At 47.7% G+C, this 19,252-nt stretch overlaps 1 protein-coding gene across 1 annotated transcript in view; it reads right to left on the bottom strand.

The window, feature by feature from the left end:
* Nucleotides 1-871: 871 nt before the first annotated feature.
* The window catches only part of LOC120946695 (alpha-2-macroglobulin-like protein 1), a 171,444-nt gene continuing 153,063 nt past the window's right edge, over nt 872-19,252 (bottom strand). Inside the window, exons 32-36 of the mRNA XM_040361325.1 lie at nt 14,481-14,571; nt 10,101-10,169; nt 6,392-6,494; nt 3,949-3,990; nt 872-997 (exon numbers count right to left, since the gene is read on the bottom strand). Coding sequence (XP_040217259.1) covers nt 975-997; nt 3,949-3,990; nt 6,392-6,494; nt 10,101-10,169; nt 14,481-14,571 — 328 coding nt within the window. The 3' untranslated portion in view covers nt 872-974. The remainder of the gene's footprint in view (nt 998-3,948; nt 3,991-6,391; nt 6,495-10,100; nt 10,170-14,480; nt 14,572-19,252) is intronic.

Below are 19,252 nucleotides of genomic sequence, written 5' to 3'. Positions count from 1 at the left end.
GCCAGCGTAAATATGCACATAAGATACGACGGCCTAGGAGACTTACGTTGGTCGTATCTTGGCCAAATTTAAGCGTATCTGGTTTCCAGAATACGCTTGAATATACGATGGCGTTCATTCGGACTTACGACGGCGTATCTACTGATACATTGTCGTAAGTCTACCTGTATCCGGCTATATGTTGCCAGCAGTGTTGGCATGTAAAGGACCACCATGTAAACAAATACCCTGCTGCTTCAGCTGCCGGCTTTTTAGTAAAAGTGATTTAGGAGACTGTAAAGACATCCAATTACTCCTACATGCTCAAAAAAAAAAATGTATAGGCCCCTTTCACACCTGCGGACTGTATGTCCGCTTTTTCATCCATCCGTGTACGGATGAAAAAGGGACATACATTGGTCCCTATGAGATCGCGGGTGTCAGGGAATGAACATCCGCTGACACCCGATCTCGCCCGCTTCCGCAATGCTCCGATTCTGCCGACGGAGGAAAACCCTGCGTCTGCGGATCGGGTGAACAGACAGATGGTCCGTGTTCATCCGATCCCCCCATAGGGAGAGCGGAGAAAAGACAGTCCGCCCTGTCATCCGCCGGCTCAGCGGGGATCAACAGAGCGATTCCCGCTGAGCAAGCCGAGGTTCACGGGGCGGATCATTACTGATCCGCCCGTGTGAAAGGGCCCTTAAAGTTTTGGGGGTTTTAAGTAATCTTCCAGCCTAAATTAGTTAACGGTGCTGAGGTCACCATGTCAGCGTCACATTCTACATCAACGGACAGTAGACCATAACTGAGAAAACACTGGACAGGAATAGCAGAAAACTACCTATTGACTTGACAGTAATAATCATCAAATAATGGAACAGAAACAATGTGACGTTTTGTATCATAAATTTATTTTTGCAGAACACAACCTCAACATGAAATAAGCCTTGATCCCTTCTGGAGCATTCCAGTTCAGTTCGGTTTTCCTGTTTTTAGCTTGCATTTCCTTTAGTATCTGGAAATAAAAATAATGAAAGAGACGAACATGGTTATGCCCTAAAACATTGTCAAAAGCACACTTATTAATAGTTATAAGTCAGCCGTATACTATGGCCCGGATTCACGTAGAAGCGTGTATCTTTGTGCGGGCGTAACGTATCCATGCGCCGTCCGTAAAAGTATCCCAGTGCGCATGCTCCAAATTAACCCGCAAGAAGCCAATGCTTTAGACGTGAACGTAAATGACGCACAGCCCTATTCGCGAACGACGTAAAATATGAAAAATTAGACGCTGTTCCGACGTCCATACTTAACATTGGTACGCCTCATATAGCAGGGGTAACTTTACACCGGGAAAAGCCTAACGTAAACGGCGTATCTGTACTGCGTCGGCCGGGCGTACGTTCGTGAATTCGCGTATTTAGCTGATTTACATATTTCTAGGCGTAAATCAGCGTACACGCCCCTAGCGGCCAACGTAAATATGCAGTTAAGATCCGACGGCGTAAGAGACTTACGCTGGTCGTATCTTTTTTTTTTGAAAAATATTTTTATTGAAGAATTTTCAAACACAAGACATAGTACAGTTAGACAAAACAAGACATGGACAGCTCAACGTCATACAATTCTTCATGAGATGCAGCTGATACATCAGAAAGACAGTAACCCTTGCAAACTAGACATGGTAACATACTGAGGTTCGTATCAACCGACATATTCAAGGAAGGAGGTGGTGGGGGGGGGGGGGAAGGGGAGAGTCTCATCCACCAAAAAGAAAAAAAAAAGAAAAAAGGAATGAAAGAATGTCTTATCCAGCAGTCTCTGGCTCCTCCACCCAGACCCGCCATATCTTTTCATATTTCTGCGGACATCCGCGATTGGCATATGTGTCTTTATATAGGGGAAGGCTGGTGTTTACCAGGCGCCGCCACTGTACCAGGGATGGGGGTGAGGGTTTTTTCCAATGCATGGCCACATTTTTACGGGCATAAAAGAGCAGTACGCTCACTAGTGTGCGTTTGGCTGAGGTTCGGACAACGTTGTCTATGATGCCCAGAAGGCATACCTCCATAGTCAAGGGCAAGTGAGTCCCAGCAATTTTGTTGGTCAGTTCCAACACCGCCTCCCAATAATGCACCACCTCTGGGCACTGCCAGAAAATATGTGAAAAATCGCCTGGGGAGGTGCCACAGCGCCAGCACTCCTGTGAGTGTGTGGGGTTCATTTTGTGCAGCCTGTGGGGGGTAAAGTACGCCCTATGCACTATTTTGTATTGCACTAGCCTGTCACGAACTGACACGCTGGTCGTATCTTAGTGAAATTTTGGCGTATCTGATTCTTTGAATCAGGCGCATAGATACGACGGCTCGGACTCAGAGTTACGATGGCGTATCTGGAGATACGCCGGCGTAACTCGTACGAGAATCCGGGCCTATATGGTTATAACTCCTCAAAAAGGCCCTGCCCCCTGGACTCATCGTGGCTATAACCAGTGGCGTTTTTTCTTTTGCGTCGTTCCTTTTAGAACGGTTCTATTGAATACAATGGGACGCGACTTGTCAGACGGCTGAGTCGCCTGATGAGTCGCCCCAGTGTGAACCGGCTCTAACCCTTAACCTGCCAATAAGGTCACTATGTTGCCAGCAGTGTTGGCATGTAAAGAACCACCATGTAAACAAATACCCTGCTGCTTCAGCTGCCAGCTGCCGGCTTTTTAGTAAAAGTGATTTAGGAGACTGTAAAGACACCCAATTACTCCTACATGCGCAAAAAAAAAAATATATCAGTAGCAAAATTATCTTGTGACATTAACAAAGTAACTGTCACCACTTATTTCAGAGAATTTATAGGCCCCTTTAACACCTGCGGACCGTATGTCCGATTTTTCATCCATCTGTGTGCGGATGAAAAAGGGACATACATTGGTCCCTATGAGATCGCGGATGTCAGCGGATGAACATCAGCTGACACCCGATCTCGCCCACTTCCGCAATCCTCCGATTCTGCAGATGGAGGAAAACCCTCTGCGGATCGGATCGGGTGAACACGGACAGATGTTCCGTGTTCATCCGATCCAGGGGAGGGCTGGGCCAGGGGGCAGGGTGGCAATTGCCTCCCAGGCCACCCTGACTTACTGTATGGCCGGCAGCAGTTGCCCACTACCATTTTCTTTTTTATTCTGGTCTAGGAAGTTGGGCCCGGAGCATGGCCACGGTGGCTGACCACTAGCTGTTGCATTCCCGGGAGTTGTAGTCCAAGCTCAAGCTCCCGGTGGGTGGAAAACAGAGCAGCGCAGAGGAAACTACAACTCCCGGAGACCGGATTCTTAGAAGCGGGGACCAGGAGCATTACCCCCCCAGGAGGTCGTGGCGTGCAAGGACCTGCTGAGATCACAGTGGTGAGAGATCCTGACACCCATAGCTGACCCCCCCACCCCCCCATATATACCCCATGTAACCTGCCCCAGTTATCAGGCTGCATTGATGGGCACTGGAGTTGACTGCACTGGTAATGCTGCATTAAAAAAACAGATGGGCCATGGATGGTGAGATGATACAGCGGTTCAATGGGCTAATTGACTGAACCTGCCCCCCAGGCCTAAGCCTGCCAGCCCTCCCCTGATCCGATCCCCCCATAGGGGAGAGCGGAGAAAAGACAGGGCGGTCCCTGCACAGTGTGCGGGGACCGCCCTGTCATCCGCCGGCTCAGCGGGGATCAACAGAGCGATCCCCGCTGAGCAAGCGGAGGTTCACGGGGCGGATCATCACGGATCCGTCCCGTGTGAAAGGGCCCTTAATGTTTTGGGGGTTTTAAGTAATCTTCCAGCCTAAAATAGTTAACGGTGCTGAGGTCACCATGTCAGCGTCACATTCTAGTGAGAATGACTGAGCTCTTTTCTCCAGAAATCTCAGCACATGGGATTCTGGGTGATGTATGAAAAACTAAAACCAGAATAATTGCACTTACCAGAGCTGCAGGGAGAGTTGTATTCTGCAAAGGCTTCATGACCTAAAAACACAGCAACAGGTAAGACACTGTGAGCCAGTGTTTTCATTCAAATGTATAATTTCGCCAATTTATAAAACTCTGGTTCTGCCGCATCTGGAGTATTCTATCCAGTTCTGGTCACCAATCCTCAGAAAGGATGTGCTGGAACTGGAGAGAGTCCAGAGAAGGGCAACTAAATTAATAAGGGGACTGGAGGATCTCAATTATGAGGAATGACTTCAAGAGCCAGAACAGCTTATTGAGGAGGAACAGGAAGTGAGAAATTCAGACAAAGAAAACAAAAATTTAGCAGGGAAAATCGAAGAAAAGGTTAGTAAACCAACAATGCACTAGCTTAAAGGAACCTATTTAGAAAAAAAAAACGAACCTTTAACCACTTAAGGACCCCTTCACGCCGATATACATCAGCAGAAGGGCACAGCTGGGCACAAGCACGTACCTGTACGTTGCCTTTAAGAGCCCAGCCGCGGGGTCGCGAGCGTGCCGCCGGTTGCGCGTTTGCGACCCGGTCCGAGGCTTCGTGGCCGCACCCGTGGGACCCACGGACCCGATCGCAGCAGGTGTCCCGCGATCGGTCACAGGAGCTGAAGAACGGGGAGAGGTGAGTGTAAAAACACCTTCCCCGTTCTTCTGTGTGGTCTGTTATAGGGAACGACGATCAGTGACGTCACACCTACAGCCACGCCCCCTACAGTAAGAATCACTCCCTTACGGCACACTTAACCCCTTAGCGCCCCCTAGTGGTGCCATTGTCATTTTCACAGTAATCAGTGCATTTTTAAAGCACTTTTCGCTGTGAAAATGACAATGGTACCAAAAATTTGTCAAAAGTGTCCGATGTGTCCGCCATAATGTCGCAGTCATGATAAAAATCGCTGATGGCTGCCATTACTAGTAAAAAAAAAATTATAGCAAAAAGTATTGAATTTTTTTCAAAATTGTCGCTCTATTTTTGTTTATAGCGCAAAAAATAAAAACCGCAGAGGTGATCAAATACCACCAAAAGAAAACTATTTGTGGGAAAAAAAGGACGCCAATTTTGTTTGGGAGCCACATCGCACGACCGCGCAATTGTCAGTTAAAGCGACGCAGTGCCGAATCGCAAAAAGGGGCAAGGTCCTTAACCTGCATAATGGTCCGGGTCTTAAGTGGTTAAGCTGGTCATACACTAGTGGAATTTCATTACAAAATCTTTGTTTTTAGAACATTGATTCAGTTTTCTAATCATTAAATGAGGTAGAAGCAATGTTTGTTTTTGGTCCTAGTGACAAGAAAAATTTGAAGTAGCAAAATGGAAATTATGGCTTAAATCAGGGGTCTCCAAACCCCGGCCCGCGGGCCACATCCGGCCCGCCTTGGTGTTTTATCCGGCCCGCCGTCCGCAGTGTAAACAAAGCCGCCCATGCTGCCACGCCGTTTTTTTTTTTTTAAACAAGAGAAGCCGAGGCGCCGCGCGGCACCTCCCCTCTTCCCGCCCGCTGTTTGAAGTTGCGATCCCACGAGTGACGTCACAGGCACGGCACCTCCCCTCTTCCTGCCCACTGCTACACTCGTGGAAGGATCGTTAATTCAAACAGCGGGCGGGAAGAGGGGAGGTGGCGCGCCTGTGACGTTACTCGTGGAAGGCTCTTTACTTCAAACAGCGGGCGGGAAGAGGGGAGGTGCCGCGCCTGTGACGTCCCTCATGGAAGGCTCTTTACTTCAAACAGCGGGCGGGAAGAGGGGAGGTGCCGCGCCTGTGACGTCACTCGTGGGATCGCAACTTCAAACAGCGGGCGGGAAGGTGCCGCGCATCGGTGACGGTAGCTGTCCCCATCAGCAATGATGGGGATGCTGTTGATGGGGACACCACTGATGGGGACACCGGCATTCCACTCAGTGGTGTCCTTATCATTGGTGTGCCCATCAGCAGTGTCCCCATCAACAATTATGGGGACGCCGCTGATGGGGACACTGCTGATAGGGACACCGGTGTCCCCATCAGCGGCGTTCCCATCAGCAATGATGGGGACACTGCTGATAGGGATGCTGTTGATGGGGAAACCGCTGATGGAGACACCGCGACACCGCTGATGGGGACACCGTTGATATTTTATACATAACTGATTTTTTTTTTCGGCCCCCGAAAACTTGTAAAATCTACAATGTGGCCCTCGTGTTGAAAAGTTTGGAGACCCCTGCCTTAAATTAACAAATTTCTAACAACGTCCATGTAGTATGTGGTTTTCGAATGGGAAATGATGTTCATTCCAAAGCTGAATGTAAAAATCACTTTTGAAGTCTTTCGTAGGCATTTTTGAGTGTGTTGACTAGACTTTTTTTGTACAACTGTTTGTATGAAAATCGAAAACTGGAAATGTTTCAGTTAATGACAGAGTCTAATGCTAATCTGACATCTTACCTGTCTCATAATAATCATACACTCTCACAGTACCAGGCTTCAGGCCTTTAACCTCGATGTCCTGTTCTATCTGGATGTTGATAAGTACAGAATCATGTCCTATCTAAGGAGACAAAAAGACACAAATCAGGGCTGAATATATCCAAACAATAGATGACAAAATGACTTCTAATAACAAGATGACAATATAACTTCGAATAACATTTGCTGAAAATGGAGTCACTGGCCCGGATTCAAGAAGCAATTGCGCCTGTGTAACCATAGGTTACACAGCGCAATTGCTTACTTGCTCCGGCGTTACGAATGCTCCTGATTCAGGAACATCGCTACGCCGACTGCAGCCTAAAATCTGCGTGGCATAAGGCTCTTATGCCACGCATATTTTAGGCTGCATTCTTGCGATGACCGCTAGGGGGCGCTCCCATTGTGCTCAGTGTATAGTATGCAAATTGCATACTAACACCGATTCACAATGTTGCGCGAGCCCTGCGTACGCAAGTTACGTCGTTTCCGTACGGCGTGTTTAGCGTAAGGCTGCCCCTTCTAATAGTAGGGGCAGCCAATGCTAAAGTATAACCGTCGTTCCCGCGTCGCGAAATTTTAATTTCACGTCGTTTGCGTAAGTGATTCGTGAATGGCGCTGGACGCCATTCACGTTCACTTGAAAGCAAATGACGTCCTTGCGACGTCATTTGCCGCAATGCACGTCGGGTAAGTTTCCCGACGGAGCATGCGCTCTACGCTCGGCGCGGGAGCGCGCCTAATTTAAATGATTCCCGCCCCCTACGGGATCATTTAAATTGCGTGCTCTAGCGCCAGGCAATTTTGCCGGCGCGCCCACGCAATTCACGGAATCAAGGGCAGCAGAGCAAATTTGCGGGGGCGCAGGGCAAAATCGTTGCACTGCGCCTCCGTAAATAATGCGCAGATCTCTTTGAATCCGGGCCATTGTTTCTGTCCCTTCCACAACAAATAGGTGTGTTGGAGGACTTCAAATAAACAAAAAATGTATCTCTGCGCTGGTCTGAGAACTGCTGCAACCCAAATCCTGGACAGGAATAGTGGGCCAAATCCACAAAGATCGTGCGTAACGTAAATTTTTCCATTTAAGTTACACTGCCTTAAAATTTCTACCTAAGTGCCCGATCCACAAAGCACTTACCTAGAAATTTTGGGCTGTGTAACTTAAATTCCGCTGGCGCAAGGCGTTCCTATTTTCATGGGGGCGATTCCCATTTAAATTAGGCGCGCTCCCGCGCCGGCCGTACTGCGCATGCTCGTGACGTCATTTTCCCGACGTGCATAGCGCGAAATTACGTTACGCCAAGCTTTGTGGATTGCGACGGGTCAATAAAGTTGCGTCGGGAAAAAAAAAAGATATGGCGGAAAAAAATAAATTCAAATTTAAAAAAAAATCGCGTCGCTGGACAGAAGGGTCTGCTTTTACATGGTGTACTAACTTTACACCATGTAAAAGCAGCCCTAATTTTGCGTATGCAAACTAAAACTTACAGAGAAAAAACGAAGCTGAAAAGCTTAGTGGATCTCCGTAAGTGCTAATTTGCATACCCGAGGCGGCATTTCGACACAAAATGCCCCCAGCGGCGGATGCGGTACTGCATCCTAAGATCCGGCAGTGTAAGTCCCTTACAAATGCCGGATCTTCTGCCTAACTATGGAAAACTGATTCTGTGGATCAGTTCCATAGTTAGAAACAGGGATACGACGGAGTAACAGCAATTACGCCGTCGCATCCCTTTTGTGGATTTGGCCCATAAACACTAAACAAAAAACGAATGGTGCGCTGTTCCTTTAAATAATCTCAGCATGTGTGACCATGTATTGAGAAAAATAAGTGATATAATCTAATTGAATAATACTCCTAACTTGAATGTATTATATAAAAACTGTGATGTAAACAAAAAATACACAAAAACGTATTTCCAAAAAGTTCCAAAATCATGAGGGTGCAACCAGGTGCTTAAATGAGAATCAATGTGCCGAATGAAAGTCCATTAGCCACTTCTCCACCGGGCCTATTCTGGTACTTTTCTACTTCATGTAAAAATCAAAAAAATGTTGCTTGAAAATTAATCGGAACCCCCAAACATTATATATATATTTTTTTTAGCAGACACCCTAGGGAATAAAATGGCGGTCACTGCAACTTTTCTTCTTGCAAAGTTAGCCTAATTTTTTTGTATAATGTGAGGTGTTGGCATTCACATTTTTACATCTGTTTACATATGAAACTGTGTAGCATCCAATTTTATGGTTTGTATTTTAATAGATTTTGTGCATTACATTTAAAATATTGTTAGCATATTATTCAGTGCTGCTATTTGTGGGTGGAACCTCTGAACTCCCTTCTGTATCTCATAGTGTTTGTTTATATACCTGTTAAGCCTTTAGTTATACTATATGGCCCAGATTCATGTAGATCAGCAGATCTTTAGATCCGCTCGATCTACGTGTTTTACGATCCGCCGGTGCAATTTAGCGAGGCTAGTGCAGTATTCATCAAGCACTTACCTCGAAAATTGCACCGTCGGATCGTAACTCCCCCGGCGGGAATGCAAATTCCGCGGCAAGGGGGAGTGTACAATTTAAATCAGGCGCGTTCCCGCGCCGATTTAACTGCGCATGCGCCGGCGGCGAAATTTCCCAGTGCGCATGCTCCAAATGACGTCGCTAGGACGTCAATGTTTTCGGCGGGTACGTCAATTGCGGCCATCCGTATTCGCGATCAACTTAGGCCTAGTACACACGAGAGGATTTATCCGCGGATACGGTCCACCGGACCGTTTCCGCGGATAAATCCTCTCGAGGATTTCCGCGGATTTGGATCCGATGGAGTGTACTCACCATCGGATCGAAATCCGCGCTGAAATCCCATCGCGATGACGTGTCGCGCCGTCGCCGCGATGATGACGCGGCGACGTGCGCGACGCTGTCATATAAGGAATTCCACGCATGCGTCGAATCATTACGACGCATGCGGGGGATCCATTCGGACGGATTGATCCGGTGAGTCTGTACAGACCAGCAGATCAATCCGTTGGGATGGATTCAAGCGGATAGATTTTAAAGCATGTCTTCAAATTTTTATCCGCTGGAAATCCATCCCAGGGGATAAAAATCTGCGGAAACAGATCCGCTGGATTGTACACACCAGGGGATCTATCCACTGGAGCCGGTCCGCGGATCAATTCCAGCGGATGGATCCTCTCGTGTGTACAGGGCCTAACGCAAACGACGTAAAAATTTGAATCTCGCGTGGGAACGACGGCCATACTTAACATTAGCTACCTCTCATATAGCAGGGGTAGCTATCCGCCGGAAAAAGCCAAACGCAAACGACGTTAAAAAAAAGCGACGGGCGGGCGTACGGACTTGAATCGGCGGTTCTATTCATTTGCATATCCGACGCGTAAAAAAAAGCGACGACACCTAGCGGCCGGCGGTAGATTGCAGCCTAAGATTCGACTGGTGTAAGTCACTTACACCAGTCGGATCTAAGGGAGATCTATGAGGAATCTGATTCTATGAATCAGCCTCATAGATCCGATCGTCGGCTCTCACAGATACGACGGCGGATCTCAGAGATACGACGGCGGATCAGGAGATCCGCGGTCGTATCTCTTGATGAATCTGCCCCTATGTGTTTATGCATATAGACACAAAAAATCTAAATACAGTAATCCCAAACCTCATTCAGATACAATGTCACCAAGTCATTGTCAACCTCACTTCTTTGGATCCCATGTTTTGCCTCCATCTGTGAAGAGAAAACGCTGTATGTATTAGAAGGTATTAGGACTCCACAGTACAATACACACACGATTGTATTAAAGTGGTTGTATACCGCTGGATGTTTTTTTTTTTCCTGCAACGTAAAGTCATAATGTGCTAGTAAGCATCACATACTAGCACATTATGTGAAACTTACCTTGAAACACTGCAGCCGCTTCCATCTTCACAAGTCTTGCTTCCGGGTTCGCATGCGCGCAGAAGGCGCCGTTCACGGCACAGGGTTCAGAAGGAACGGAACGGGTGTCCATTCCTTCAGAGAACCTGTGCCAGTCATGTCACTGGCTGCATGTAATGTAAATGGCGCACGTTTAGGAGATATTTACATACTGTATATGTAAGCCTTATTATAGGCTTACCTATAGGTAAAAGTCAGTAGAGGAAGTTTACTTTCTCTTTAAAAGGTACCCAAAGACACCGGTCAGTAAGGATGAGCCCGATGTTCACTGAATATGTAAACAATTTGCGGTGTTCGTGGCAAATTCGAAAGCTGTGGAACACCGTTTAAAAGTCTATGGGAGATTAACATGAAAAATCAAAAGTGCTAATTTTAAAGGCTTATATGCATTTGGTATTGTCATAAAAAGTGTTTGGGGACCCGGGTCCTGCCCCAGGGGACATGTATCAATGCAAAAAAAAAGTTTTAAAAAAACTTTTTTTTTTTCCGGGAGCAGGGATTTGAATAATGTTTAAAGTGAAACAATAAAAGTGAAATATTTATTTTAACTTCATACCTGGGGGGTGTCTATAGCATGTCTGTAAAGTGGCAAATCTTTCCCGTGTTTAGAACAGTTCCTGCGCTCTCTTGACCCCCCCCTCTTTTCCTGCAACCTGCCAGGCTGCGTGCTCAGATAAGGGTCTGGTATGGATTTTTGGGGGGAACCCCACGCCATTTTTTTTTATTTTGGTGGAGAGTTCCCCTTAAAATCCAGACCTGAAGGGCCTGGTATTGAATTTTTATTTTTTAAATTTTGGTTCGGGGTTCCCATTAATATTCATACCAGACCTAAAGGGCCTGGTAATGGACTGGGGGGGGGGGGGATGGGGGAAACCCATGCCGTTTTTTTTCAATGAGTTTTATCTGTATTGCCGAGACCCAACAATTCATTATAGCCGCGATCAGTTTTAAATTACTTTTTTTCCTTTAGAAATGTCATTTTGCTGTGGTATTGTTCTAAAAAATGTGCCACTTTACAGGCATCCTATAGACACCCCCCAGATACGAAATTTAAAGGAATATTCCACTTTTATTGTTTCACTTTAAGCATTATTCAAATCCCTGCTCCCGGAAAAAAAAAACAGTGGCCTGGATTCAAGAAGCAATTGCGCCTGTGTAACCATAGTTACACAGCGCAATTGCTTACTTGCCCCGGCGTAACGAATGCTCCTGATTCAGGAACCTCGTTACGCCGACTGCAGCCTAAGATATGCGCGGCATAAGGCTTTTATGCCCGCATATCTTAGGCTGCATTCTTGCGATGGCCGCTAGGTGGCGTTCCCGTTGTGCTCAGCGTATAGTATGCAAATTGCATACTAACGCCGATTCACAACGTTACGCGAGCCCTGCGTACGCAGTTTACGTAGTTTCCGTACGGCGATTTTCGCGTAAGGCTGCCCCTGCTATTAGCAGGGGCAGCCAATGTTACGTATACCCGTCGTTCCCGCGTCGCGAAATTTCAAATTTACGTCGTTTGCGTAAGTGATTCGTGAATGGCGCTGGACGCCATTCACGTTCACTTTGAAGCAAATTACGTCCTTGCGACGTCATTTGCCGCAATGCACGTCGGGAAAGTTTCCCGACGGAGCAGGCGCTCTACGATCGGCGCGGGAACGCGCCTAATTTAAATGATTCCCGCCCCCTACGGGATCATTTAAATTGCGAGCGCTTACGCCGGGCATTCTGCCGGCGCGCCCACGCAATTTACGGAGCTACTGCTCCGTGAGTCAAGGGCAGCGCAGTAAATTTGCGGGGGCGCAGGGCAAAAACGTTGCCCTGCGCCTCCGCAAAAAAAGCGCAAATGTACCTGAATCTACCCCAGTTTTTTTAAAACTTTTTTTTTTGCATTGATACATGTCCCCTGGGGCAGGACCCGGGTCCCCAAACACTTTTTATGACAATAACTTGCATATAAGCCTTTAAAATGAGCACTTTGGATTTTTCATGTTCGAGTCCCATAGACTTTAATGGGGTTCTAAAGTTCACACAAACTTTTGGTCTCTTCGCAGGTTCTGGTGCGACCCGAACGGGGGGGTGTTTGGCTCATCCCTAACAAGGAGGTGAAAGGAGTAGTTAGGCCAGCATAGCAAATAATGATATACTCCTAGAAGAGGGAACTGACTTCTCCAGAGGAAGTAATATTTTCGCACAAGCTTAAAGGCATGTAGCCACTGAATAACAAAAAAAAATCACTCATGATAGGAAAATTTTTAATACTTTTCTGTGGTTTTGCTTAAATTTTTTCAAGTTGGTGCCAAGGGGCCAGATTCACATACAATTACGTTGCTCCTGGGCAGCGTAACGTATGTGATTTACGTTACACCGCCGCAGGTTTACAGCGTAAGTGCCTGATTCTCAGAACACTTACCTGTAAACTTGCGGCGGTGTATCGTAAATGCGCTCGGCGCAAGCCAGGCCCAATTCAAATGGGGAGGGCACCATTTAAATTAGGCGCGTTCCCGCGCCGAGCGTACTGCGCATGCTTCGTCGGGTAAATTACCCGACGTGCATTGCGCTAAATGACGTCGCACCGACGTCATTTGCTTAGACGTTAACGTAAATGGCATCCAGCGCCATTCACAGACGTCTTACGCAAACGACGTTGATTTTTAAATTTCGACGCGGGAACGACGGCCATACTTAACATGGCTTAGGACAACTAGGGCTAAGCCCTAATTTTACGCGACGTAACTCGACGGAAACGATCGACGGGCCGTTCGGACGTTCGGGGATCGCCGTAAGTATTCATTTGCATATTCTACGCCGGCCGCAATGGCCTCGCCACCTAGCGGCCGGCCTAGAATTGCATCCTTAAGATCCGACAGTGTAATTCAATTCCCCCTGTCGGATCTTAGGGCTAGCTATGTGTAACTGATTCTATGAATCAGTCGCATAGTTAGGACGGGCGGCTCACAGAGATACGACGGCGTATCAGGAGATACGCCGTCGTATCTCTTTGACTGATGGTCAGTCGCGTCTACACACCGCTGGTTAAAAAACCAATCGTGTCAGAACGCGGTGACGTACAGACAGGAAACCTACAAAGACACCTGGCAGCTCTGGAACATTTTTAAATACTCCACTGAGGGCCAGTCCCTCCGAGGGGAGCGAACAGATGATGTAGCTGCAGCTGCACCCCAGCAGACACTGGCCACACCCCCCCCCCCCCCCCCCCCCTCTGTGCCTCCCCTGATATTCTTCCTCTCCCTATCTCTGTACTATTATGTTTCTCTTATCTCTGCTTCTTTTCAGCTCTATAAATAAGAAATGGAAGGGAGGCCGGGCTGATGCGGCCTGGATTACCAGGAACGGATCCCCAGGGCGGAGTCATGCAGATCCCCCGTAGTTATAACCACATGCCACGGACACATGGGCACACAATGGTCTAAGTTCTCCACCCCCTATACTAACCTCTTCATGTGGAAATGAGATGACACACGGGGGGAAAATGGGCAAATATGACTCCGGGAAGGGCCCCGAAGAGGGCTCTGCTATGTTACATTGGGATGTATGTATTGTTTCGCCCTGCTGTACATGCTGTTAATTAATGATTCTGTATTGTGGGCCGTGAAGGCCGGTCTCTCCGTTATAAATAAAAAATTTCAAAAAAAAAAAAAAAAAAGAACGCGGTGACGTAAAACACAACGACGTGCTGAAAAAAACGTTCAGTGCTTCCAAGCATGCGTTGACTTGATTCTGAGCATGCGTGGATTTTTAACCGATGGTTGTGCCTACTAAGGATCGTTTTTTTTCTATCGGTTAGGAATCCATCGGTTAAATTTAAAACAAGTTGGCTTTTTTTTAACCGATGGTTAAATAACCGATGGGGCCCACACACGATCGGTTTGGACCGATGGAAACGGTCCATTAGACCATTCTCATCGGTTTAACCGATCGTGTGTACGCGGCTTAAAACTATCAACACTCAGATGTTGAAATCAGACCGAAATTGCATAATGGTATACGACAATCTTTACAGTATTTATTGTATTGAATTCTCTTGCCCCTAAATATAATAAAAACCCATAAAATCCAAACACAAAGGGAAATGACATACAGTACCTCTCTTAGTGAGCTCTTCACAGGAATGTAGCCAGACAACATCTTCACCTCTATAATAGCCATGTTGGAGGTCTTTCGAGCACCTGTGTATCTGCAAATATTTTTTAAAAAGTTGTAGCATGATTTTATTGTTCAGTATGAGACCCCCAACACATCCCATAAATTACAGTTATGGAGTCATCATCATTTCTATTATTCTTTTGTTGATTATCCTGCAGAGCTTTATAGCTGTATGTTCTGTCATCTTTCTCTTTTTTTTGTAATCTTCGATTAGTGCAGCTCCAGGATTTGGTTACTCTAAGGCCTCGTACACACGACAGAGTTTCTCGGCAGAATTCGCCGAGAAACTCGGTCAAAACCCGGATTCTGCCGAGAATCTCTGTCGTGTGTACACTTTTGGCTCGATGGAGCCGCCGAGGAACTCGGCGAGAAAATAGAGAACATGTTCTCTATTTTCTCGTTGTCCTCGTTCTTCTATGGGAGAAGCCGGCCCGCCGAGCTCCTCGGCGGCTTCATCCCAAAACTCAACGAGGAACTCGACGTGCCAAGCACGTCGAGTTCCTCTGTCGTGTGTACGGGGCCTAAGGCCCCATACACACGATAGAATCCATCCGCTGAAAAATCCCAGCGAATGGGTTTCAGCGGATAGATCCTATGGTGTGTACACTCCAGCGGATCTGTTTCCGCGGATATTTATCCCCTGGGATGGATTTCCAGCGGATAAATATTTGATGACATGCTATCAAATCTATCCGCTAGAATCCATCCCAACGGATGGATCCGCTGGACTGGGCGTTCCTATTTGATTGACAGGCTTTCGACAGGCTTCCGACGGTCGCATACATCCAGGGCTGTATCCAGGCCTAGGCCAACAAGGCCCAGGCCTAGGGCAGCACGTTGCAGGGGGGCAGCATGGAAAGAGTCCCCGCCGGCTTGCGCTACACTGTTAGGCCCCATACACACGATAGAATCTATCCGCTGAAAAATCTCAGCGGATCGGTTTCAGCGGATAGATTCTATGGTGTGTACAATCTGTTTCCGCGGATTTTTCTCCCATGCGATGGATTTCCAGCAGATAAATATTTGATGACATGTCTTCAAATCTATCCGCTGGAATCCATCCCAACGGATTGATCCGCTGGTCTGTACAGACTCACCGGATCAATCCGTCCAAAGGGATCCCCCGCATGCGTCGTAATGATTTGACGCATGCGTGGAATTCCTTATATGACTGCATCGCGCACGTCGCCGCGTCATAATCGCGGCGACGGCGCGACACGTCATCGCCAGAGGATTTCGGCGCGGATTTCGATTCGATGGTGAGTACACTCCATCGGATGGAAATCCGCGCAAATCCTCGAGAGGATTTATCCGCGGATACGGTCCGCTGGACCGTATCCGCGGATAAATCCTCTCGTGTGTATGGGGCCTTATTCTCGTCACGAGTGCCTCCTACCACTAGGCGAACTAGGCAGCTAGGGCAAAGCCATGGCCGGTTTCCCTACTCTCTGTGGCCTAACACTCCGCTGGCTTCCCCCACACAGTCCACCATAAGGCTGCATCCTGCTGCTCGCTGCTATTGTGCACACCTCCGCTACTTGTACTTGCATATTGTGTGTGCGATTTGTTACTATTGAGGCCGTACCTTAATAGGAGCAAATCACACACACAATGGGCCAGATCCTCAAAAGGGATACTCCGTCGTATCCCTGTTTCTATCTTTGGAACTGATCCACAGAATCAGTTTCCAAGAGATAGACAGAAGATCCGGCATGTGTAAGGGACTTACACTGCCGGATCTTAGGATGCAGTACCGCATCCACCGCTGGGGGCATTTTGCGTCGAAATGCCGCTTTGGGTATGCAAATTAGCACTTACGGAGATCCACAAAGCTTTTCTGCTTTGTTTTTTCTCTGTAAGTATTAAGTTGCATGTGTAAAATTAGGGCTGCTTTTACAAAGTGTAAACTGTTTACACCTTGTAAAAGCAGACCCTTCTGTCCAGCGACGCGTTTTTTTTTTGTTTTAATTTTTTTTTTTTCCGCCGTATCTTTTTTTTTTTACGACGCAACTTTATTGACCCGGCGCGATCCACAAAGCTCGGCGTAACGTAATTTTGCGCTATGCACGTCGGGAAAATGACGTCACGAGCATGCGCAGTACGGCCGGCGCGGGAGCGTGCCTAATTTAAATGGGAATCGCCCCCATTTGAAAAGGAACGCCTTGCGCCGGCGGAATTTAAGTTACACAGCCCAAAATTTCTAGGTAAGTGCTTTGTGGATCGGGCACTTAGGTAGAAATTTTAAGGCAGTGTAACTTAAATGGGAATTTTTACGTTACGCCGGCTCTTTGTGGATCTGGCCCAATATGCAGTAATGAAAGTGCATTCTGATAAAACAAACAACAAAATCAAATAATTTTGAAGGCCAAACTAGATGTAGTATTTGGGGTCCAGGTACTCTCTCCACTCCTCTGTACCCCGGACCCGCCTAACTACATAATAATGGATGTCCTCAGAATTGGGACTGGCCACCACCACCTTGTCTATGCAGAGCTTTTTTTCTCAGAAAATAGGTGCAGGAACTCAACCACGACCCGTTCAGATTTCACAAACAGTAGAAGGGTCTTACAGGGGCATTAAATACCAGAATTGCATTACATACAGAGTGCAGAGTTTAGGGGGTTACAAAGCTGTCACTTGTAAACACAGAAAACAGACTTCTGTGTTTACAAGTGATTGTGGTGAGCAGGCACCAAAGGGTCTGAGACAGAGGTGGTGGAACTGAGTTCCCCCAAGTTCCCCCTGGAAAAAAGCCCTGTGTCTATGTAAATATGATGTCCATAGTTCCACTCCTGATATACTCTGTACAGGTGGCTGTCCCTTCTGCAAGAACCCGATGGTGTTTAGGCATCTCATGCCACTGTGCCTCTAAGATATGAAACAAATCTTCCAGGACATAGGGAAACTCATGTCCATAAAGTTCCCTAATGTCCCTGATCATCCACCACTGGAGCCACGACAACTGCATGAGGTGGCAGCCCTGTCCTAGGAGCAAGTAAGATGGTGGGCATTGTGGGGGGGGGGGGGTCTTTGTGGCATTGCTGGTCTTCCCCCTTCCTCCTCCATTGACTCGATGGTAAGGAGGGTGTCACGGCTTCCATGGGGACGTTGTGTTAGCGCTTCCTCTCAGGCAAAACAGCAGTGGGGACTGGTGAATATGTTGCAGGTGGAGCAACCCGAGTCACAGATTCTTCCAGCTCCGCCGCCACTGCAGTACCTTTAGGGATTTCCCACAAAGCCCCAAGCCACTCCTCAAGCTCCTCACAAGGGGCTGAATACCAACACACCACCACCGACTGTAGTGGTTCCTTGGCAGGTATACCACTGATGGCCCAAGAGAACCATATTCCCCTGCCTGGTGTGCTGCTGTAGGTGGTGGTGCTTCAATCGCCTCCATGGATGGTACCTCTGATGCAGGCTTTCGACAGAGCTTGACCCCGCTGGCACTGGGAAAAAACGCTCAACCCCATAGTCCATGGGGGAGCCCTGGTGAGTACTATCGACCTCCTTCTCCACCAGGTCTGGAGAGACCTGGTGTTGCTTTGCAAATGACATGGCCACAGTGGTGACCTTGGTTCATAGTGCATTGTGTCTTGGTAGGGTACTAGGTAGTTACATGGAGCCTCCCTAACTGGGAACACCTCAAAGAGGAAGGCCCGGCACTCCCCACAACAGGCCCAGAATGTGACAGTTTTTGACAAGTCCTCTATTAAAAAAAGAAATAGTGTCCCTCGATGAGAATTGGATACAGGTTTACCCGCATCCAATTCATATGACATGCAAGTGTGCTCGGCTCGCAATAAAGCCGGTTCACACAGGGCCACGTTCCTCATTTTAAAAGGGTCCTGTGTGTCTTTGGGTCAGGTTCAGGTGCAAATTCAGGAAAAAATTCAGACCTGATTCGCACCCCATGCTGGGAATACCCGGCCTAAAAGAATGTTCACCCTAAAAACATGTATATAACATTACATTCTGCATACTTTTACAGTATGCTGTTTTTTTTTGTTTTTTTTTGCTGTACATACTGTATTATTGCTATTTTCCACCCGGCTTCCGGGTGCTCACTCCCACGGGAGTAGGCGTTCCTATGCAGAGTAGGGTGACCATGTGTCCCGGATTGCCTGGGACAGTCCCGCATTTTGCTGGTCTGTCCCGGGCACCTTCATTCCAGGACAATACAGTGTCCTGGAATGAAACTGACACAGCTTCCCTCCGGGCCAATCTGATGCCCCCAAAAATGGCCGCCAAATCACTGCTTTACTCACTGACAGTACTTGCCCTGGCCGGGAATGCCTGGAGGAGCACAATTCCCGCCCCCTGCTTGTGATTGGAGAAATCATAAATCCTGCCTCTTGTGTCCAATCACTGTGCTGTGATTCGTTACAGCACAAGCTGATTTTTGGGAAGGGGGGGTGTCCCTGAATGGTAGTTTGGAAATGTGGTCACCCTAATGCAGAGGCGCAGTGTCATGTGGGACTTCGCCCAGATGATTGACGTCATTAGAAAAACTCCCCCCCGGCGGATAAGGCGCGTCACGAGTTTCCGAAAGTAGCCGAACTGCGAGTCGGCTCTATACGGCGCCTGCGCACCGACTAGGAGCCGTGTAGAGCTGACTGCGCAGGCGCTGTATAGAGCCGACTCGCAGTTTGGCTACTTTCGGAAACTCGTGACGCGCCTTATCCGCCGGGGGGAAGTTTTTCTTAAGACGTCAA

The sequence above is a fragment of the Rana temporaria genome, chromosome 8 (genome assembly GCF_905171775.1).
Source record: "Rana temporaria chromosome 8, aRanTem1.1, whole genome shotgun sequence".
NCBI lineage: Eukaryota > Metazoa > Chordata > Amphibia > Anura > Ranidae > Rana > Rana temporaria.
The sequence above is the reverse complement of the archived record's forward strand: the minus strand, read 5'-3'. Positions and strand labels throughout refer to the sequence as shown.